The following is a 23,266-nucleotide window of genomic DNA, read 5'->3' on the forward strand; positions in this document are numbered from 1 at the left end:
GTAGCTGGGATTACAGGAACCCACCACCATGCCCAGCTAATTTTTTGAATTTTCAGTAGGGACAGGGTTTCACCACGTTGGCCAGGCTGGTCTTGAACTCCTGAGCTCAGGTAATCGATGCACCTTGGCCTCCCAAAGTGCTGGCGTAAGCCACTGTGCCTGGCCCTGGTAATTTATTTTTAACAGTGTAGATTAATGTAGAATTTGCCTCCAAATGGGCCTGTAATTTCTTTCTCATTTCCTTGCAATCCCCTAGTACATGACCCAGAAGACACTCCGATGTAGTTAAGCAACTGATATCCTGAGAGAGCCCTTGGAAAATGGAGTCTGATTTAAGAAGAATTAAAAAAACAAGAAAAATAAAAAAAAATTAACATCACTTTTTTTCTCTTTTCTGAGTGCTGCATAAAGCCCAGCTCTGTTGCAAAATATCTAACATTCAATTTGATAAAGCTGTGTTGGTTGAGCATTTATTATGTGCCAAGCCACTGAGCTATGTCCTTGAGTTTCTACCCAACGTGAAATTCAAGTCTGTCCAATTTTTCTGACATCTCTTGTCTCCACACTGGTGTCCACTGGTATGTCCTACTGGTTATGACACATCACTGAACAATCTCACTTCCTGGGTGAAAAATAATTTACATTTCTCTCCTGACAACTGTGTTTCAATAGCCTTCCATTGACCTTCATACCTCAGGTATGGGTGTGGGCATATCTGGCATTTTCCTCCTTGATGGTTGCCAATTTTATAAGACATAATCCACAAACAGTTCAAATACCTACTTACACTTAAGAGTCTACCTGTCTATGTATCTCTAGAAGCTTCAGTATCTCCCCACTGTTATGTATATTGCTGCTAATAAACATGAACATTGAAACAAATCTGTTCATCACAGACTAACTTCTGATTGTAACCAGCAACTATCAGGCTGAATCATCCTTGGAAGTTGGATTCTTTTCAACAAAAAAACACTACTGAAAATGATTAAGATAAACTTGAATTAAAATTTCCCCCAAACACACTGATAGAAAAAAGATGCTTAACCTATGACAAGATGAACAACAGTACAATGAATAGTAATAGCTCCCATTTACTAAGTGCTGCGGTGTACTAGGCACTGTGCTACTCTCATTATGAATACCTGATTTTGAACTCACAACCACCCATTTTACAGATGAGTAAACTGACTTCAGAAAGAAGTACATGGAGCTAGGGATCCAATCCCGGGTCTGTCTCTATCTCCTCAATGGCAATGTGTGATACTATCAAAACGGTTTTAAAAAGTTTTTGATTCTACATGTAGAACTTTTCCTATCTATATACCCTAATATGTTTGTTTATAAATACGCATATATACAAGTTGGTAAATTTGCCATAGTACAATTATCGTAATAAACAATCTCATAGTTCTACAGTTAAGACGAGCCTGAACTCATTTTGTTGCAAGTCCCTGCTTTTTATCTGAACAGTGCCTAAAACCTTCAAAAAAATCTGTTTGCCTTTTACTGAAGCCCCCACAGTTCTTAAGGCCTTTTCTCCACACTGGCCAGGAGCGCTCAGAAGAGACACACTTAGGGGCTCCGTCGCCATGACAACTGCCAAGCTGCAGGGCCTCCAGCTGGGAGGTGGGCCCGGAAGGCTGCGGAGAATACAGAAGGCAGCCCCAGGTGGTTTCAGCAGTTTCCGCGGCCTGGGCCATCCCGGCAGGAAGCAGAAGGCACCCTGACCAGCCCCTCTGCAGAGAGCAACCACGGCCAGCCTGAGACCGTTTTTCTTCTTTCTGGAGGGGCGAATAGGTAAAAGGAAATGGACCTCTCCATTTATACTTAAGAAGGACAAGAAGATCATTTCTTACTGAGGAAACGAAGTGCAGAGGAACCGTGGCCACTGCGGGTCTCCACTCTCGCCCTCGCGCCTCCGTGCAGAGCTGCACCTGCGCGAACTTCCCGCTTGGGTGGGAAGAGCCTCGGTGGATGACGGGAAAGTCCCGTGGGGCATCATGGGAAGCCCTCGCGGGGGATGACGGGAGGCCCCTGCCAGAGGAGTCTGGGCAGCGCCTTTTGGTTTTTAAGCCGTGGAGGAGGATTTCCTCTCATTTTCCAGTGAGGGAAGACCTCTAGATGATGGACTCATCTTTCTGCCTCTCCTCTCCCCACGACTCCCACGCCCCAGGAAAGGAGGAAGGTGGGCTGAGGAAGCATTTTGAGGGTCTTCAGAATTGGAAAGTGCTGCTTCTAGCACCACCAAGCATTTCCGGGTCACTGTGGGGTTAGGGGTCAGGGATCCTCGGGCCCTGAGCAAGGCGTGTACTTGGCCTGAGTCTTCCTGGGGCTTCCTGGGTGCGCAGAGAGGTGCCCAGCGCTCCGACTGCCTGTAGGCGGCTGTGGCTGTCGGCTGGATCTGAGCTGGGGAGCAGCTTCTTTCTGGAAGGAGGAATTTAGAATCCAGCCTAATTGCTGCTGCAGGGGGCGCCGGGAGGCCCATCTTGTTGTTCACCCCTTCTTGCCTTTGGTGTCAGTCATTTGAATAATTGACACCACAGTGTCGTGAAGGTACTGTAGATTGACTGAATGATGTGTGTGGGGGGGGAAGATTCTGACTAATTCTTATGGGACAGAAATCAAATTGTAAACCTTAGGATTCAATAGCTGTAGCTAGATGTCTACCTGCTGAAGATACCATCCAGAGCAGTGTTTGTTAACCACGCGGTTTGCTTAAGCCACTCTCTGGTGTTAGTAATTCAAGGCACTTTGAACCGGTGGTCCTCTGCTTGGTAGATGGTTTACAGTCACTGCCATAAAACTGTAGTTATCCCTTTAAATCACAGATCTGGGAGGCAGTATAGTGATGAGCATCAACTGCTCTTGGGTCAGGTGGCTGGATTTGAATCCCACTGGCTGTATAATCTTGGGCAATGATTTTTTTTTTTTTTTTAATTTTTGAGATAGAGTTTCACTTTGTTGCCCAGGCTGGAGTGCAGTGGCACAGTCCCTGCTCACTGCAACCTCCGGGTTCAAGCAATTCTCGTACCTCAGCCTCCCTCGTAGCTGGGATTACAGGTGCCTGCCACCACATCTAGCTGATTTAGAGATAGAGTTTCCCCATGTTGCTCAGGCAGTCCATGGGGCAATGATCTTAACTGCTGTCAACCAAAGTTAAGGCTGTTGAGGCAGAAATTGATAAAGGTTTATTGAAAGCTGTGTTTGAGGATGGAATGGGGAAGACACACCAACAGAGTTGGGCGTGTTCCTAAGTGTGTGACAAGTTGGCTTGCTTTTCTAAGAAAGTTGAGGAATGGGAAGGCGACTCCTCATATTAGAGTTGCCTTTTGTCATTGGAGGGACAATATAGAGGTTACAATCTCTGGTGACAGATGACAACACACAGGCTAAAATGTTTTATGCATATGCACAAGGCAAGCAGTGAAACGTCATGATTTAGAAACAAATCAGTATCCTTTTCAGTGTCAGTAGTTTACATGTTTAGTACATCAACAGTCTGAGGAACTCCTGTTAAGATTTGAGATTCACAGTAAGATTCTTTACTCAAGTACAGGATGTAAACCAAGAATTATAAGACCTTCTCCAGGCCGTTAAAATATAGTTCATTCTTTTAAGTGTAGGGGTGTGTGACTTAACTCATGCCTGCCATGGCCTTAGGTCCTGTTTTTAAGTTGGTGTCTTACTGCTGCAGAGTCCATTCTGTTCGTCTTCTGATCTCTATTTTAACATTAATGCTGGTTAGTTGTTGCGTCTAAGCTGCAAAAGGGTATTAGTGAGGCGTGTCTGACCTCCCTTCCCATCATGGCTGAGAACTCAGTTTTTAGGGTTTCTGGAGCCCCCTTGGCCAAGAAGGGGTCCATTCAGTCGGCTGTGATGGGGCTTAGGAGGCTATTTTTAGTTTATACCCTGCTGTAACTCCCTTTCCTCAGGTGTACAATGGAGAAATGATAGTGAGGGTTTAATAAGATAACTCATATAAAACTTTTAAAACAGTGCCCACACACAGTGTTAGAACTTAGTAAACAGTGGTAACTGTCACTGTTACGACAAATTTGCAAGTTGAATTTCTGACATTTTTAATGTAAAAAACAAATATTTGTTTGCATATACTTGATTATGTTACCATTCTAGAGTTCTAACATTTAAAATTCTTTTGGCATTTTATTATAAAAATAAGACATGCTCAATCGTAGTAACTGGGACACTGCCAATACGTAGAGCAGAAAATAATAATCATCTGTTATCCCCAACTCCCCACTTTTCCCTGTAAGAAAAGCTGTTACATTTTGGTGTTCACAACATTTTTATTTTTGCAACTAAAAAACAACATAATTTTGGAATCTTGTGTGTTGCTTGTAACTTGTGTGTTTATTCAGTAAGTGATGTATTTGGGCCTGATGATGGGTTATGATTGTAACCTTTCATATTAGCCTTGAGAAGAATCTCCAGGGGATGTGTGCTCTGAAAGATCAGCAGCTTATTCAGTGCGTGGATTTGGCTTCTGGTATTCTGCCAGATCCTATGGTTATTCAGTCACTCCTCCCCAGCTCCTGCAGCAACAACAAATAACACAGCTTCGCAGTCTGGTATGGTGGCAGAGCAAATGGAGGGAGATTGGGAGTTACCTTGGGCAGGCGGAGTGCATCAGGTGAAGCAGATTGCCAAGCCTGCACATGTATGTGCCTGTGCACCTGTGATTGTGCAGATGTGTGTGAAAGTGAAGGGGAGCCAGGAGCCGGAGGAGACCAGTGGAGATCCGCATGGGACACCTGACAGTCAGAGGCCCGAGGGGGCTGGGACTCATGTCGGTGTCTGGGAAGGATATCAAACCCGGACGGACATCAGCGTAGGCCGCACCTGCTAAGAGGCCAGAGCTGCCTCCTTGAGAGTGAAGTTGTTTACAGACAAGAGAAGAGGCCTTGGCGGACACATCTCTGCGAGCCGCGAACCCCGAAGGGTCAGAAGAGCCTAGAAAGGTAAGTAGGGGTGGGAAGCACCCCTGGGGGGGGGCCTAGGAGTCCCGGGGGAGGAAGGGAGCGGGCAGTGTTCGCACTGGGCAGGGGTGAAACCCTCTCGAGAGTTGGCCCAGATGCGCTTCCTGCTTCCTGCGCCCTTCCTCTTGAGGGCCCAGGTGGCTCCTCGTTCTGCCACAGAACAGACGACTAAAGGGATGGATTTCACGGGCCAGCGACGGCGAGGTCCAGGTCAGAGACCCGGTGGGCAGCCCGGCAAGGAGGCCGCCCAGGCCCCGCCCAATCCCCGCCCCCTCTCTCCCCCGAGCAGTGATTGGTCGAGGCGGCCCCTCATTGCTATGACGGCGCCCGAATGCTGCCACTGGCTCCGCCTTGTCCTTTCCGCCCCGCCCCTCCTTGTTTCCGGGCGGCGATTGGTCGAGGTGCCGTTCCCGTTGCCATGACACTACGCAAAGGCTGTCACTGGCTCCTCCCCTGCCGTCCGCCTCACAGGTTCCCGCTCCCCATTTTCCGGGCTGGGAGGTAGGCGGGGCCAGCCGTGTCTCCATGGCGACGTGGGACGCGGCGGTTGATACCCACCAGCTAGAGAAGCTGCGGCTGGGATCCAGGCTGGGGCGAGACTATGTCGGACCTGGGTTCAGAGGAGTTGGATGAGGAGGGAGAGAATGATATTGGGGTGAGAGCTCCTGGTGAGAAGGGGCTCCCGGGTGCGCGGCGGCGGGGGAACCTCGAGCTTGGGTTTGGAGACTGAGGAGGCGCAGAAACCAGAGGTCTGAGTCACAGCTCCCCCGGAGGCCCCGGCAGGGACGAGGACCACACCAGACGTGTGGTCATGGAAGTTGATGGTGAAAGGTGAAATGCCGTGACGTCTGGTTACCGCATCCCACCTCGCTCTTCCCCCACTCCCATCCTACCTCTTACCAAAGGGGAGGGTTTCCCAGCAGAAGGCTTTGGGAGTTTCCTCCTCCCTGTATTTCCCTAGTTTACAAATCAAGGCAATTTTCTTGGATGAGCAGCAGATCATCCCACGATGCCATATTGCCCGTGAATAAGTCATTTCTGTAGCTGAGATTTGCTCTGCCGGCATTTAGATGCATGGAGGAAAGTTGCTTCCTGGCAGGCTCCAAGAAATGAGAGGCCCCGGGCTTAGGAAAGGGTTCCTGAAGATATTACTTTATAGGCGTGTCCTCACATGTGCTTTCTTCAGTTCCCTCTGAACTGACCCAGGTCGTTGGCGTTATTTCTTGGCTTAGTGGCAGATAGGAGAAAGGGCTGCACATCCAGCCTGTGAGCTGGGTTCAGTGTGGGACTGTTTCTGCCACTCGGAGAGTAGTTCCTCCCTGCTCCAGAGGGTGACCTCTCCCTGGCTGACAGGTGGGGAACCTCAGCTGCTCTGGTGTGCATGCACAGTACAGAGTTGAGGTACTTTCAGAATTAACTGAAAAATCAAGCAGCTCTGCAGTGGTGCTGTCAGTGCCTGCCCAGACCTTTTGGCTAGCTCTGGGCAATCATCTCCCAGCTTCAACCTGATTGGCTACTCAAGCTAGCACCTCTGCACACTGGAACCACCTGCCCGGTATGGAGAGCCAGAAGTGCCTGAAATTCACATCAGGCCAGACAGCCAGTAGCTAATGCAAGAAGCAGGACAAAGTCCGCGTGTAATCGATGCCCTGAGAGTCCCTGCTGGATTATGCCAAGTCTGGGACTTCACCTGAAATGGCATCCTTTCTTAGCTGCCTGCTCATTCGTGTCTACTTCCCTGCCCTCTTTACGGCTTTCTCCCAGGAAAGCACTTAAAAAAAACCACTTGTTCAGGGGCTGCTTCTAGGTGAACCCAACCTGCAACACTTGCACAGCAAGCTTTCTAGTTTTTCTCCTCAAATAGCCCCACTGATTTATCGCTTTTTAGTGCCTATAATTTTTAGGTTCAGATAACATTTGGAATCATTTTAAAGGATTCCTCTATTATTCCTCTACCCCAGTGGCTCAGTGTTGGGCCTGTTGAGATGTCTCTTGGATGGAAGGAGGAGGCTTTTGTGCATTTTGATTTAAATTAACCTGAAACAAATCGGTAAGGTCACAGATTTTGACCTTGTATTCTAGGCAGGAATTAATGGGGCAAACAGTGCTAGAAAAGGGCAGGAATTGCACAAATGTTTGTTTCGGAAGTCCTCAATGGAGTGTGGCAGTGCTTGTGTTATAATAAGTCTATATGCATCCAATTCCAGTTTTTAATTTTAATTTTGGTTTTTAATAAATTTTATTATGACTATTTAAGATACATGGTGTGACGTTATGAGATACCTGTGTTAAATCATTACTGGATGCTTTGACCATTTTATTATTTATTATATCTACTCTATACTCATGTATTAGGTGCTAAGTAACATTTATTTTATGAAGGATAGGAAAAGTAGGGAAATTGCAAGCTTTGGTCACATTTTTTATTGATTTACTTTTAAGATAGAAACATAATTGAGCTGGCATAGTGGCTTATACCTATAATTCCAGCACCTTGGGAGGCCAAGGCAGGAGGATCGCTTGAGTCCAGGAGTTTGAGACCCGCTAGGACAATATAGTGAGACCTTGTCTCCACACACAAAAATTTTTTTTAATTATCTGGGCATGGTGGTGTGTGCCTGTAGTCCCAGCTACTCAGGAGGCTGAGGTGGGAAGATCACTTGAGCCTGTGAGGTGGAGGTTGCAGTGAGCTGAGATTGTGCCACTGCACTCCAGCCTTAGCAACAGAGTGAGACTCTGTCTCAAACAAAAACAAAATCAAAACATAGATAGATATGTAATTATTGCAGCATTGGGTCATGAATGTTTGAACCTTAAGTCTCTTGCTAGGGGTTTAAAATTAACAATAGACAAAGGAGCCCTGTGTACTCTTCAGTGCCCCCCTACCTGTCCCTTCCATCAGAAATTCCTTGCAGGGCAAAGGTCTCTTCCAGCCACCCCCCAACCCCCCACAGGGATCATTTGAGGGAAGAGTTGCTTCTCTCAGGGCATTTACCTTTTAAATCCTGGATTACGGAAGGAATCAAATGGGGAGCTATTTTTGTGGACTTGAACTGTTCTACATGCATGTGCTGTTTCAAGCATATTCCTACTAAGAAGACAGCTTAGAGTATCTAGCATTCTTCGCAAATTGCTTAACCTTATTTACAGTGTCAAGGACTGTCACAGTGAATTGCCAGCTCTGTGTTGGAGGGAGGGAATGAGGCTTCCACCATGGACATGTTCTGGGGTGTGACCTTGGACCAGTGCTTCATCTAGCCCAGGCGTGGTTACCTACCTCAACTGTAAGGTGGTACAATTTAGTGCTGAGGATTTAGCAGAGTGGGATGATTCAAGGGTATGATATTTACAGAATGCTTAGCACATGGTTAGCGCTTAATGAATGGTTGCTGTAATTGTGCAATTTTCATTACCCAGGAATATGAGGGGGCTCGGAATGAGGCAGGCGAAAGGCATGGACGTGGGAGGGCACGGCTGCCCAACGGGGACACCTACGAAGGGAGCTACGAATTCGGTAAAAGGCACGGCCAGGTCAGAATCTGTGACTTGACTGGACGCTTTTCTCTGTTTAATGCTCTGTTAGCAAATGCTACATTCAGCAATGCTATGAATGATATAATCAATGTGTTTCAGGGGATCTACAGATTTAAAAATGGTGCTCGATATACCGGAGAATATGTTAGAAATAAAAAGCATGGTCAAGGCACTTTCATATATCCGGATGGATCCAGATATGAAGGTAAAATGTGATCACAAAGCAGATTTTCGTGTTGCAGAAGTTTTTGTTTTCTTTCTTTATGATTGGACTTGTCTGTGAATACTGATGTGTATGAAAAAGTTTCAAGTGCTCCGAATTAGTCAGTCATTCAATGAACAGGGATTGTGTTGCCATAGTCACAGGGCTGATGCAGAAACATGAAAGCCTGGTAATTAATTAACTAACTAAAGAATCTGTAGTGGGAGATTCATCCCTACGGCCAGCACATCCGTGTCCTGGGAGCAGATAAAAGGAAGGCTGCTGGGCGGACACAGGCGTCAGTGCTGGTGGAGCCACGTCTTCACGTGCTCTGTGGCGTTCATCTTCCTGAACTTGTCTCTGCAGTTTCCGTTTCTGACCATCCCTGCTTCTGACGGATGTGTTCCTGCTTTAGATGGAGCGTTTCCTTCCATCAGGGCTTCCGGTCCGGGAGTCACCTTGCCTGACTTTTCCTGTCTGTGCCATCATTCCTTACAGGCCAATGTTATGTTTGAGGAGGATCCTTTTTCCTTTATTTCCAAGAGCCTTCCTGCTCCCTCTTGTGCTATTGTCACCTGGTGTGACCACAACATTAGTGATACCCCAGAGCTGGAAAGGGGGACAGGGAGTGAGTTGTGAGTCTTCAGAAAGTATATACGATTTGAAGACATGGTACAGACGTCGGTCCCTTCTTCTCACCCAGGCTGCCTTTGTGTCGTTCTTCCCAGGGGAGTGGGCGAATGACCTGAGGCACGGCTACGGCGTGTACTACTACGTCAACAACGACACCTACACCGGAGAGTGGTTTGCTCATCAAAGGTTTGCTGTCTACCTTGAGTCTCATGGGATTTGCTTGCGTAATGAGAATATGATGTCTACAGATCGTTTACACTTACTGGGGAATAGAATCAGAACAAAAGCTCAGTTGCCACCTCTGCCAGGAAGGTCCAGTCTTTCCATGGCTTTGAGGCAAGGATGCCTTTCTGAGCAGGTGCAGACTTGAGTAACTGACACCCGCACCCCAGTTGGTGCAGAGCAAGTGAGTCTCTCTCCAGAGCCCCAGGGAGTGCAAGGCCACTGGGGGACCTCAGCTGCAGCTCCCACTAGCTCTGCGGCTCCCTGGGGAGAGCAGCTGGCACCCAGGAGCCTCCCTCTGTCTGGCCGGCCTGTCCTCTGTGCCTCTGGCCATGTCCTGTGCTTGTGGCACACTGAGAGCAGGGAGCACCTTCTGACTGGACACAGATACAGAAGCCACATCGCTTGTGAGCCAGCGTCAGCCTGGGGCCCCCTCAATGTTAATGTCTGTGTTTTAAACCTGGGAGATTCTTCACAGTGCTAGAACGAAATACCATGTGCCCCTTGTCTTAACCAGGCATGGGCAAGGCACCTATTTCTACGCAGAGACGGGCAGTAAGTATGTTGGCACCTGGGTGAACGGACAGCAGGAGGGCGCGGCTGAGCTCATTCACCTGAACCACAGGTACCAGGGCAAGTTCTTGAACAAAAATGTAAGTCCATGGAAGTGACATTGCCAATGACGTACAAAATAACCCCCTCTTGCAGCGTGTGCAAATGTGTGCTGGAGAACACAAAAATCCAGAGAAAACTGAGTCCCTCCTCTTCAAATGTGGGGAACAGGACAGCTGCGCCAGTTTCTGAACCTCTGGTACCCACAGAGGACAGAGTTGGGGGGAGGAAGGGAAGCTGGCCCGTTTCTCCATGTCTGTGTACAAACTCCTGCTGTCTTTCAGCGGGGACCTGTTGCACTGTCATAACATGAGGGGCATCTGAATGTCTTGTGTGTATTCCTTCTCATCGATAAATCAGATACAAATATCTGTTTCCTGCAATTCAGCAGGGAGGTGTTTGGGTTTTGTTTCCCCTGTGGGGGCGGTGGTGTGACATCCCTGGGGAGGAAGACCTCCAGCTTCTTCCTCATGCTGCAGGCCAGCCTGCACACTCCTGGTCATGGCGGGAATTGAGGCTGCCAAGGGCCTGGCCCTGGGTCTGGAGGCTTGCCGGCTTCCAGCACCCGCGGTGGCCATTTCTGTTTGGAAGGCTCAGGGGTTCCTCTTGCCCTTCTTTATACAGAGAAACTTTGAATATTTCAGAAGCTACTACTGGAGCAGTTGTGGTAGCTTTGAGCAGGGGTTGAACAGAAACTTTCCCTGAAGAGAAAATTTGCTGAGCAAATTGATGGTGTTAGAAGTTGACGGAGGGAACGTTTAGCTGATTTAATGAAGTCTCTTCAGACTCTCTCAGAAACCAGTTTTCATTTGCATATAATTCACGCCCTAACCACAGATTTTAGTCTTCCTTAAGACAGTACGTTCTCCTCACACCCATACACTGTTCATACCATTCCCAGCAAACATTCCATGAGTCTTTTTGGAGGAGATGGGAAGGTGGGTGCAGAGGAGGAGAATTTGATCATGAATTTGGAAGAATCAGTCAGCTTGTCCAGCCTTACCTGTCTGAAAAATCACGGTAAAAATGGAGGCTTTGTTTTGCTAGTTAATAAAAAGCTTTGAATTATGCAAATAATACACAAGTACATTCCAACTGCAAAGCATTTAGACACTAGGATCCTGCCCCGCCACCCTGGGCCGAGTCCTTCCACACTGTTTCTGTGTGTCATATAAGCACACTCTAAGACATTCATCTGACACAGAATCATTGTTTGCGGGTTTTAATTGCAGAAACAGGATTATACTGTATCAGGATGCAAAAATACTAAGATACATCTTTGTCATTTTGTACATTTGGGATTATGATGAAGGTTAGATAATGGAATTGCTGAACCTTTGAGGATTGGCGTTTAAAATCACAATCGGTAGTGCCGCTTTTCCTAAACAGTGGTATCAATGTACACTCTTCCCGATAGAATATGAGTCTCTTTATCATCTATTCTCATGGACATTGGCTATTCTCAGTCTTTCGTGTTGTTTTTGTTTTTTAAGGGTAAAAAGTGTCATCTCACTGTTTTAATGTATACTTCCCTAATTACTAGTGAGGTCAAAAATCTGGTCACACGTTTATTGCTGGTTTGTGTTTCTTCCTCAGAAAATTCCCTGTACATGTCCTTGTGGACAAGTTATTAAAAGATACTACACAGCTTCAGTAATTAAAACAGCGTGATACCATGATACACACACACACACACACACAGACACACACACATAGACACACACACATAGACACACACACACACCAATGAAACGGATTAGGAAGTCTAGAGGCAGGTCCCAGTACGTAAAAGAATTTCACACAATGAGAAGGTCATATTAAATTAACAGAGGAATGATGGGAGGAGCCAAGACGTAGTGCTGGGAACACTCGATCATTATTTGGGAGGAAAATAATAGTTTTTCCTTCATACAGATGAACATACTTTCTAGAAGAAGTAAAGATTTAAATGTACCCAAGGAAATATATAGAAAAAAAAGTAGATGAGTGTTAACTTTGAAGTGAGCAAAGAGAGCTTGAAACAGAAATAGAAAGGAAAAACCAATAGGTTTAGCTTTATAAAAACAACTTCTTATAGATTAGAACATGCTGTAAAGAGAATCTAAGAGACAACTGGCAGATGGGGAGAGGACATTTGCAACATTTCATATAGAATGCTTTATCAATCAATGTGAGTTAAACAGCTAAAAATCATGAAAAAAAATTTAGCCTTACTAACAACTGAAATGAAGTGAATTAAAATTGTGAGACCCCGTGTTATATATAAAAAACATGTAAAAATAGAACATTCTTACACTCCTAAAATCAAGTGTTTGCGGATCTGGGACTCTGCAGTGCGGTCGTGGGAATGAAGAGATCAGAGCCTCATTTGATCCAACATGTGTGTGCTTTTGTCCAGAAATTCTGAGAATTTAAGGACGATATCAAAAGCATACATAAGGTTTTAACGCAGAGTATGTTTACTGGAGTGTTCTTTGTAAAAAAAAAAAAAAAATCAGTATCCTAAATACCAACAATAGTAACTGAGTAAAATAGCTTACAATCCATAGATGAAGAAAATACCAGGTGACAACTGGTGTTATGAAAGATTATTTGTAAATATGGGAAGTAGTTCATGCCATATTTCTCAGCAAAAATAGAGTGTGAGTTAGTGTGTGCCCTTATGATCAGATTCGTATTTAGCAACGTATACTAGAAGCAAAGTTACAAAGAATGCATAAAAATAGTAGTAGTAGTTACATTGCTACCTAGTTCACCTATGGATACTGACTTACTAAGGTTTGTTTAAAATGAATACAGCACTTTTATAAAAAAGTGAAATGTGGTTAAAGTTTTAAAAGTAAACAAAACAAGGCATACACTTCCCAAATCCATTAGCCATTAGTTCATAAAAGCATTCTTTAATCCATGTGAGATTGTATCCAGTTTTGTGATTTGAGGTGGGTATGGTGGTGGTGACGTGTGTATTTTGTATTTGCTGCTGGGTGTTGACACTTAAGAACGGTATCCTGTTTACTTGCAGCCTGTTGGCCCTGGAAAGTACATATTTGATGTTGGGTGCGAACAACATGGTGAATATCGTTTAGCAGATATGGTAAGTTGCAGAGCATGTATGGTTTTTTTTTTTGTTTGTTTTTTGTTTTTTTTTTGTTTTTTTTTTTGTTTTTTTACATTCACAGGGAAAGGAGCTGCTCAAAAACATTGATCCTACAAGGTTGGAGGTGATTCGCCTACAAGTTATGCCAACTCTTAGGAACGTTCATATTTTCGTTTTCCTCATTTGTATGTGTTACTACAGACCTAAATTGCCAGAAGCAAACAGTATCATTTTCCAGTTATTGCAGAACTCTAGACTTTGTTGACAGATACCGTTTTTGTTGCTAGAAGCTAAGCCTGGCCAAAAACAATGGCTCCCGCCTGTAACCCCAGCACTCTGGGAGGTCGAAGCAGGCGGCTGGATTTTGCTTTTTGTTGCCATGTCCCTCATCAACCCCTTGGCATCACCCAGAGGCCCTGCTTTAAACTGACTCCTCGTCACCTTGGGGTCAGCTGTGAGGCTGGGGAAAGCCACCCTTGGTCACAGGAGGCAGAAGCCACCCTGTGGGGGCTTGGAAGGCTGTGGGAGATCCTGCGCAGGAGGGCCGGTCCCACACCTGCTCCGGGCCACCCACTGCTGTCTCTACCTCATGCACTGTCCTTTCACCCTGAGGGCCCTGGCCGTGAAGCCTCAGTTTAAACTCCTCACCGGTTTTTCAATTCAGTGCTCTCCACACAGTTTTATAAACTTTTCACGTTTTTCTTCCTAGAGTCTCTTAGATTCTAAAACCGAAGGGAGACTTTGAATCTTTATCCCTTAACCCCCCATGGTCGAGTGACTGTCCGTGCTCCGTTGCTGCCTCCCAAGTGGCCAGGGTCTGGACGTCCCCAGCGCGCTCTCGGCGCTGACCTCGGCCACCCGCCTTTCCTGATTACCGCTCCTGGCTGTTCTACTCTCCGCCCATCACCCTGGCCGCAGTTGCTTAGCTTCCCAAAGCAGCTCATGGTTGCTGATGGTCTGCCTTCTTGGCGGTGACCAGAATCCCATGTGGCCTCACAGGGACCTTGTCATCTTTGCGTCTTCTCCTCCTGCTTTGCTCCAGCTAAGAGGAACCACTGGCTAGGGGCAGGTCCCTAGCAAACCAGGAAATGAAATGGTCAGAATGCTTGATTTTGTGGCTAAGCGAGGCCCCACCTCCTCTGAGCATGGGTTCTCATGGACTGCAGGGTGCTCTAGTCTGGGCTGAAGGCAGCTTCCCTGAGTCATCTGCATCTAACAAAACATAGAGGAATTTGACATATTGTCTTCCCACGATGTTCCACTGCATTTGCGTGTGTGTGTGTAACCACCTATACACATAGTCAGAAGCTTAAGAAAGACAGCTGGCTTTAGGATTCATTTATGGCAGGGATGTGTTTAGTGTTTTGCTGGGATTTCCGTGGGGTTGGACACCTCCCTTCACCTGGTTCGTGAAGGAACCTGAAGGAACCTATGGGTTAAATGGATATTTGGCCAGTGCTAGTAATAACTGTTTCAGTTTACTGGTGATTGAGCAAGTTTTAAAATTTTTTTAGTGATCAAAATAAAGTCCATCTTATTAAGTGCTTCGCAGCTTTAGACTCTACTGGAAAAAGTTACTAGAAGTCAATATTTCAGGCTGCTGGGCAGAAGGTAGAAAGAGCATCGGTAACATCTAAGGGAGAAAATACTGATGTCAGCCCCGTGTCCTGTGGCTGTTCAGGAAAAACCACCCGTGAAATAATGCAACAACCTGAGGGCTTTGTCAGGCCACCCACTGTGCTTTGGGGATTCATTAGGACTGTGGCGAAACAGAAAAGCCTCCGTGTTCTCCTGCCCCACCCAGTGAGGGGAACGTATTCCCTCAGAGTTGGGCTTGCCAAGCTGCAGCCCAGGGCTCACCAACTGTTTCTTTTTAAATCCTGCTTTTAGATGTACATTTATAGAATATGAAAGTTGCCAGTTTAAAGCATGCTTTCAGTGGCATTCGGTACATTCACACTGTTGTGCCACCAGGAGAACTATGCATTTCTGAAATGTGTTCGGTCTCCCAGACAGAAACTCTGGACCTATTAAGCAGCAACTCCCCTTTCGATCTCCCCTAGCCCCTGATAACCTTTAATCTGCTTTCCTTCTCTATGAATTTGCCTATTCTAGGTGTTGCGTAGAAATGGATTCGTTCTGGATTTGTCCTTTTGTGCCTGGCCTCTTTCCCTCGGCATGATGTTTTCAAGCTTCTTGTGTTTTCAGGGCTCTTGCTTATCCATTCGACTGTGGGTGGACGACTGAGTTGCTTCCACATGTCAGCTATTATGAATAATGCTGCAACAAACATTGGTGTACAAGCGTCTGTTCGAATCTCTGTTTTCAGTTCGTTTGGTTATATCCTGGGGAATGGAATTGCTGGGTCACGTGGTGATGCTGTTTAGCTTTTCGAAGAACTGCCAAATGTTTTCTGCAGTAGCTGCAGCATTTTTCATTCCTTCCAGCAAAGTAAGAGGGTTCTCCCTCTTGGTTTTATATATAAAGTTGAGTGCGGTTCCCAAACTAGCCCTGTCTGCTTCACCTGGGAATCTGTTAGAAATGCAGCTTACTGGATGCTATCCCAGACCTGCTGAATCCCAGACTCCGGGGGTGGGGCTAGCAGTCTGTCCTTTAGTGCTTTCTGGGTGATCCTAAGTCGAGTTTGAGGACCCTGTCCTGCAGTATTGGTGTCGCTCTTCCTGGGTGGCCACACTTAAACACTTTGAGACCAAAATAGAATCACTGATTTCCCGGTGACTCAGTGGAACAGGCAGATGTCTGCCCCTCTTTGTCATCAGTATTATCACCTATGTGGTAGCGAAGTGTTCCGTATTCACAGTGTTGATGCTCAGATCTTTAGAATTTTGTGATAGTCACAAAGCTGAGAAATAGGCAGATAGGCCTGGCCAAATCGGCACATGGGGCTCCTCACCATTGATGGAATTGTGCATTTTTCATTACAAAGGGTTCCACATTCAGGCTTGATGAACTCTCATTCTGCTTTCCTGGAATTTAATTATTCTCCATAATCCTTGACACTAGAGCTCTCATGTTTATGCAAATCCGTATCATTCTATGGACCTCTTAGGAACTTCCTAGGCCTTGTCTAAAGAAACATACGGATCTTTCTTATATTATTTATATAAAGAATAATATAAATAATTATGTTTTTACTAAGCTCAATAAAAATATAATTATATAACATAGGAAGTTTTTGTATTAGAGTTGGAAAATGTGGCCGAACAATTGAAAAGGCCACTTAATCCTGGCCATTGAGTTCTGACCACATAGTCTGGCCATGTCTTAGCTATTGCAGGTACTGTGACATGGTCATCCGAAAATTTCTGTGGCATCCATTATAAAGCTCAGGCCCAGCATTGCTCTGTAGACCTCATTTCTCAACCCTGGCCCTTTCAAGGTCCGTTCTCAACCCTTAGGTTATACGACAGAGCGCCAGAGCTGGTCTGATCCCTGAGTGATGTCCCTAAAAAGGCTCAAACACAGGTCAAAGCCTGTCCTTCCTCCCTCACTTTTAATATTCCAGACCAGGCCGGGCGCGATGGCTCAAGCCTGTAATCCCAGCACTTTGCGAGGCCGAGGCGGGTGGATCACGAGGTCAAGAGATCGAGACCATCCTGGTCAACATGGTGAAACCCCGTCTCTACTAAAAATACAAAAAATTAGCTGGGCATGGTGGCGCGTGCCTGTAATCCCAGCTACTCAGGAGGCTGAGGCAGGAGAATTGCCTGAACCCAGGAGGCGGAGGTGGCGGTGAGCCGAGATCGCGCCATTGCACTCCAGCCTGGGTAACAAGAGCGACACTCCGTCTCAAAAAAAAAAAAAAAAAAAAAAAAAATTCCAGACCAAGATTACACAAATGTTGGTGAATTTACATTTTTGTACTTAAAATAGGAAAGAGGAGAAGAGGAAGAGGAGGAAGAGCTATTAGCAACAGTTGTTCCAAAATGGAAAGCTACCAAGATCACGGAATTGGCCCTGTGGACACCAGCCCTCCCCAAGGAGCCGACCTCTGCGGATGGACCCGGCCAAGAGGGTCCAGGAGCTGAGGGTGTGGGGCAGCCCTGGGGCTGTGGGGCAGAGGCTGTGGGGCACCTTCAGGCTGTGTGACTGAGGACACAGTGGGGCACCTTTGGCCCAGAAGACAGAGGGTGTGGGATACCCCTGAGCTGTAGGATGGTGGGTGTGAGATGCCCCTGAGCTGTGGGATGAAGAGTGTGGGGTGCCCCCGGGCTGTAGGATGGAGGGTGTGGGGTACCCCTGGGCTATGGGATGGAGGGTGTGGGGTGCCCCCAGGCTGTGGGATGGAGGGTGTGGGGTGCCCTGGGCCGTGGGATTGAAGGTGTGGGGTACCTCCAGCTTGGGGTGGAGGGTATGGGATACCTCTGGGCTGTGGGATGGAGGGTGTGGGGCACCTGTGGGCTGTGGGAGTCATGGTTTCCTGTTTTCAGGCCAGATGTGATTGCAGTCTCTGGAAATCAGATGCTGGGTCAGTTTAGTGTACAGGATATTGTTAGGAAGAGGCTTTGGGATTGGAGCACACTCCTGGGGAGCAGAGGGGAGAGGAAAGACACAGGACTGATTGGACAGAGGCAGAGGCATGCCCGCCACGGCCTTGCTTCATTCCACGGGGAGCACTGTGGCATCCGAGGGGACCTTTATCCCCTCACCTGGGTCAGTGAGTGAGTGTATCTGGCACTGACAGCGGCTGGGGGACAGTCCTTCCTTGAAGAAGGGTCCGTATCACGTCTCCATGTCTAACCCAGTGGTCCTCCTGGAAATCCTTACTGTGCTGGGGAAAGTTGAAGGTGGCTATGCTGGGTGAGATCCCTTCCATGGTGACTGGCAGAAAGCCAACTCTGATTGGCCTCCGTGAAGAATACTCATGCTGCTAAGAATTTCTTGGCTCACGTGCCTGGGAAGCTCGGGAATAGACACAGCCCCCCCAGCATGGCCGGGCAGCCTCTGCCCTGTGTCCCGGCAATCCTCTGAGCTGGCTGCCCTGGACGGCACTCTCAGGAATCCCAGGAGACAGAGGGCTTCTCTCTCTCAGTATCCTCATCAAGACCCTCAGGAGTTAAAGTGATCAGACCACCTGCTCCCATCCCCGAGCCCCTGACTGCAGTGGGGCCTGGGCTGGGCTGCATGGACGTTGAGATGGGGACTGTGAGGTGCTGCCAGCAGGAGGGGGAGGGCGAGGGCACAGCAGCCCGCGGGACAGCTGCCCCGCACAGCTCCGCAGGCTCCCGTGTTCCCAGGAACTCAGTCTTTTGACCTTTGTTTTATCTCAGGTGCAGGAGAACCCGGGGAGGAGGCCCAGGCTCTGCTGGAGGGCTTCGAGGGTGAGATGGAAATGAGGCCTGGAGATGAAGACGCAGATGTCCTCAGGGAGGAGGGCCGGGAGTATGACCCGGACGAGTTCCACTACGACATGGAAGAGGGTGAGGTCCCTGCGCTGTGAAGTGGGGCGAGGGCCAGCACACAGGGGCACAGGCAATGGGACTCCCCTTTCCTTTACCAAGGCCTGCCTTCAGCTGGGCCCCAGGGACTCGGGGAAGGCTTGGGGGACCCCTGTGAGCGCTCACCGGAGCCGGGGCAGAATGTTCCTCCTGCGAAGGTCTGCAAGCCTGGCTGCAGAGGCAACAGCCTGGGTCCGCAGCGGTGCCTATGCTCACTGTCACCGGAGGACAGGCCCCGGGCTGGAGAGCCCCGGCAGACATGCAGAGCCTGGCCTTCTTTTCTTGCATGATTTTTTTTTTTTTTGAAGATGAGAGTCTCACTCTGTCACCCAGGCTGTAGTGCAGTGGTGCGATCTCGGCTCACTGTCACCTCCACTTCCCTGGTTCAAGCAATTCCCCTGCCTCAGCCTCCTGAGTAGCTGGGATCATAGGTGTATGCCACCACACCTGGCGAATTTGTCTGTGATTTTTGTAGAGGTGGGGTTTCACTGTGTTGGCCAGACTGGTCTCAAACTCCGGACCTCAGGCGATCTGCCGGTCTCGGCCTCCCAAAGTGCTGGGTCTTGCGTGATTTTTAGCAGGGCCAACTCACAGGAGTATGGTTAAAGGCTGTGGTGTTGGGAACTAGCTCTTTTTGAGTGGATTTGGATGTGATATTATCTAGAAACTTCTACCTCACCAGGTCACAGGGCAGGGATTTGACATCAGTTCTGACTGACCGAAGCTTCAGGCTCTTTAAAAACCCTTCCCCAAGTGCTTGTGGACACTTCCAGAAAGCCCGGAGGGAGGACTCTCTTCTCTTAACGCACTTTTCACATGAGACAGAAAGTGGGTGTCATGGCTGTGAGGGAAAGGGCCATCTGGGAACAGCCCGGGCATGGTGGCCAGGCGCAGGTCTGCAGTCCCTCCCATTCCACTTAGGTGCCTCTGTTGCAAATTAAGAATATACTTCCCATTCCTTTGACAATAATACCTGAAGTAATTAAATCACAAAAGCAGTTTTCTCTTAGATGCTTTAAGCACGCACAGTTAGACTTCCATGGTTACCAGTTCCCCTGGGTGCTGTAGTGATGCCCCAGCAATGCAGGGCCGAGGTCCAGCATGGGGTGGGGTGGAAATCTGGCTTTACAAGTGAGCATCGTCTCTGCTTCTCTGATTTGCGCAGAGTGGATAGAGTGAGCCCTGGTGGGTAGGGGGTCCACAGGATTCTGCCAGGACCAAGTGGCTAGAGTGTGCACAGTGGCGGGGTGTTAGAACAGTACCCAGCTGTGCTCACAGAGGACTGACCTCAGTTGCTGTGGAGCATGGCTGGGGGAGACACTGGGTTTGATAGGTGGTGTGGAAGTGAGGGGCTGGGCTTTCACCCTCCAGCACCTAATCTGAAGCTGGCATAGAGGAATCAGTGAGTTCCCTGCAGTGACAGATACATGTTATCATGTACCCAGGAGAGGTGACTACTCACCTGGGGCAGGACCAGGAAGCTCCCGGTTAGCTGGGAGGGAGGTGGCAAGGAATGGGTGAAACCAGGAAGGAAATTCCAGGCAGAAAGCAGAGTCTGACAACAGAAGGGTGTCAGGGTGGGGAGGTGGTCCCTTTCCCTGGGGACCTGATGTCCTTTGAACTTGGTCCTGAGCCTGGCGGGGGCATCTGGGGACATAGAGAGTGCCTGTATCAGGCTTTCCCTCTGAGCTTCTCTGGGGCAACGAGGATGGGTGCCTTGGAGCCAGGCCAGGCAGGAGGCCCCAGAAGACTTTGCTGGAGGAGGTAAGGGAGGGGGTGGAGGAGGAGGAGTCATGAAAACTGGACTGGGAGAGACAGGGCCAGTGGAGACTGCCTGGTACCAGCAGACGCCTCAGACTGTGGTTCACGCATCAGCGTGGGACTGAAGGAGCACCCCCTTAACTCAGTGGCTTTGGGGCTCCAGGGGACATTTGGCAATGTCTGGAGACTTGTGACACTGGTGAGGGAGGCTGGGGATGGTGCTGAATCCCTGCAGGGCTCAGGATCCCAGCAAAGGGTCACCCAGGCCACAGTGTCAGGAGGGGCTAAGGGAGATGGGAAAAAACCCTACAAAATGATTTAGTTGGCGGAACATTTATCCAAATAATACAAATTCAGGATGTATCCATCACGAGTCCCACATTACACTGGAGATTTATCCTACTCATTGCTTCCTTAATATACCCAACAGTGAAGTTACAGAGTTTTATTAATAATAAAAAATAACTCTGTCTTTCACGAAACATGTAAATATAGCATCTTATGAGAATGTGGCAAATTTCTGCCTGTTTTTTTTTTTTTTAATTGACAGAGTCTTGCTCTGTCGCCCAGGCTGGAGTGCAATGGCAGGGCCTGGGCTCACTGCAGCCTCCACCACCAGGTTCAAGCGCTTCTCCTGCCTCCACCTCTCAAGTAGCTGGGATTACGGGCATGCACCACCACACCCAGCTAAGTTTTGTATTTTTAGTAGGGATGGGGTTTCACCATGTTGGCCAGGCTGCTCTCGAACTCCTGACCTCAAGTGATCTGCTCTCCTCAGGCTCCCAAAGTGCCGGGATTACAGGCATGAGCCACTGCTCCCAGCCTGCTTTTCTTTTAATTAATATAACAGTCAAGCAATTACATGTTTATCCACAAGGCTGGCAGTTTTGGACAGGTGTGCAGGCATAAGAGAATGACTGATGTTTCATGGATAGTCTTGTCTTAGCATTTACTTTGAGTACATGTTTTGCTTATTTTATTTCTGGTACCCAAAGAAAAACTGTTGAAGTGCATATGAGATAAAAATGTAACGTTTCAGTTTTGACTGATGAGTGCTTAATAGTTATAATAACTTTTTTTGCAAAAGATCTTTTAGTGAATAAAGCCTTTAAAAACAGAACAAAGTAAATATGAGATACAGTCATGTTGCTCTTTTCTTTTCAGGAAACATTAATTTTGAAGAAGAAGAAACTAGGCAATCAGACCTCCAGGACTAAGACGAAGTGAGCTGAGGGGTGCTCGTGTCATAAGAACGCTCTGTCATCAGTGGCGTCAGGCTGCGCATATCCAGTCCCAGCTACTCGGGAGGCTGAGGCAGGAGGATGGCTTGAGCCCGGGAGGTTGCAGGTGCAGTGAGCTGAGATCATGCCGCTGCACTCCAGCCTGGACGACAGAGTGAGACCCTGTCTCAGAAAATAAGCGAAAACAAAATGCTTCTGTCGGTTGGCTAGTTAATAATCTTTATTAGAGAGTTTTTAGTCTTTCTTTCTCGGCTGTGTGTTAAGTTGGTTTACAATTGCAAATAAATCTCTTTATTATTCTTTCTTTCTGAAATAGCCTCTGCTTCAACTTCTGTAACCTGAAGGTAACCGGGCGGTTTTGCCATGGGTTTTCAGTGCTGTCTTCCCCTTGGATAAAGAAAACTGTAACTCCGTGGGAGACGGTGAGCGGAAGTCTGGCTTCTGGCTGAGCTGGGAGAGTAATTCTGTACCCAAACCTCTCTCCCAGATTTCCTGCCAGGGAGCGAGGAAGCACTTGGAACGTGAGGGCTGCTGTGCACAACGCTCCTCAAATGCAGTGGGATGGGTAGATGGCTGGCTTGGGTGGGAGACCCCCCGCTGCCCCGCAGGCTCCTTCCCCTCCTTCACCTCTCCATGTGGAGCCAGGCCCACAGCGGGGCCCTGCAGGTGGCCGGGGAGGAGGGCCGCCCGCAGTCCGGGCTTCGGCCTGCTTGCACACGCTTCGGTTTCCTAGTGTGCTGGAGGCTGCCACCTGCACCTCGTTCATGTTTCTTGCGGACTGTCTCCGACTCCGCCTCTCCTTTCTCTCCTCAGTGCCAGGCAGGCCCCCTGGTTCCTGGGCAGGTAAGTGAGGACCTCCCAGGGGAGCCCGACTCCCCATCCCGCAGTGCTCTGCTTCGCCCACCCTCCCTCCCCTGAATTACTTAGAGTGCAAGTGTCTTTCGGTTCACCCCAAAACGTCCTTTAGAGATGGTTTAATGAATGTCAAGATGTTTGTAGTTCACCCAGACGTCATCAGTCCACCCCAAAACAGTTCACCCCAGACATCATCAGTCCCCCCCAAAATGTCCTTTAGAGACATAAACTGGGGGCTGTGTCTCTAAACATGGGGTCTGTGGAGACAAAAGTGGCTCCCTGTTGGATGCTAACCGGCCACGTTGATGTCTGGCCAGCCCCAGCCCCATGAAAGCCTCCTGGTTTCCACTTTATCTACCATCTCTAGTGTAAGAAAGTGTCAACCTTGAAATTACCGCACAAATTAGAGGCAACAGTGCACATGGCACTCTTGCCGTCCTGGAGAGTTGCCTTTGTCTTGCCAGAGCATGCATGCCTTTGCCCTGTGGTATACAAGCCCTGCCGGAGTGTGTATGCCCTTTCCCTGTGGCATATGCGTCCCGGGTCTGGGGAGTCACAGTGCAGAAATCCACCTGTCTTGTGGCTGCCCAGGGCCACGCTTCTGTGTGTGAGCTCCCCAATACATCAACCAACACCGACAAACTGGGTTTGTC

The 23,266-nt window shown here is 48.2% G+C and overlaps 1 protein-coding gene across 2 annotated transcripts; it reads left to right on the forward strand.

Annotated features, from left to right (window-relative positions):
• The first annotated feature begins 2,613 nt into the window (after nt 1-2,613).
• RSPH1 (radial spoke head component 1) lies at nt 2,614-22,071 on the forward strand. Of its 2 annotated transcripts, none has more exons than XM_074389220.1 (9): nt 2,614-4,979; nt 8,415-8,528; nt 8,642-8,736; nt 9,462-9,552; nt 10,106-10,241; nt 13,223-13,294; nt 17,192-17,348; nt 18,589-18,738; nt 21,682-22,071. In XM_074389220.1, the coding sequence occupies exons 2-9, from the start codon at nt 8,419-8,421 to the stop codon at nt 21,732-21,734; spliced, it is 864 nt and encodes a 287-aa protein (XP_074245321.1). In that variant the 5' UTR covers nt 2,614-4,979; nt 8,415-8,418; the 3' UTR covers nt 21,735-22,071. The 2 variants fall into 2 exon arrangements, with proteins under 2 accessions (XP_074245321.1, XP_003927627.1); XM_003927578.3 differs by lacking the exon at nt 2,614-4,979 and adding an exon at nt 5,427-5,652 and having other exon boundaries at nt 8,631-8,736.
• Nucleotides 22,072-23,266: the final 1,195 nt, after the last annotated feature.

The sequence above is a fragment of the Saimiri boliviensis genome, chromosome 18 (assembly GCF_048565385.1).
Source record: "Saimiri boliviensis isolate mSaiBol1 chromosome 18, mSaiBol1.pri, whole genome shotgun sequence".
Lineage (NCBI taxonomy): Eukaryota > Metazoa > Chordata > Mammalia > Primates > Cebidae > Saimiri > Saimiri boliviensis.

What these genes read in the sequence shown, in the direction of transcription:
- RSPH1 (XM_003927578.3), top strand. Translation starts at nt 5,599, where the DNA reads ATGTCGGACCTGGGTTCAGAGGAGTTGGATGAGGAGGGAGAGAATGAT. An exon ending in GAGTGGTTTGCTCATCAAAG is followed by an intron (nt 9,553 to 10,105) that starts GTTTGCTGTCTA and finishes TGTCTTAACCAG; the next exon opens with GCATGGGCAAGGCACCTATT. An exon ending in AGAGGGTCCAGGAGCTGAGG is followed by an intron (nt 17,349 to 18,588) that starts GTGTGGGGCAGC and finishes GTTTTATCTCAG; the next exon opens with GTGCAGGAGAACCCGGGGAG.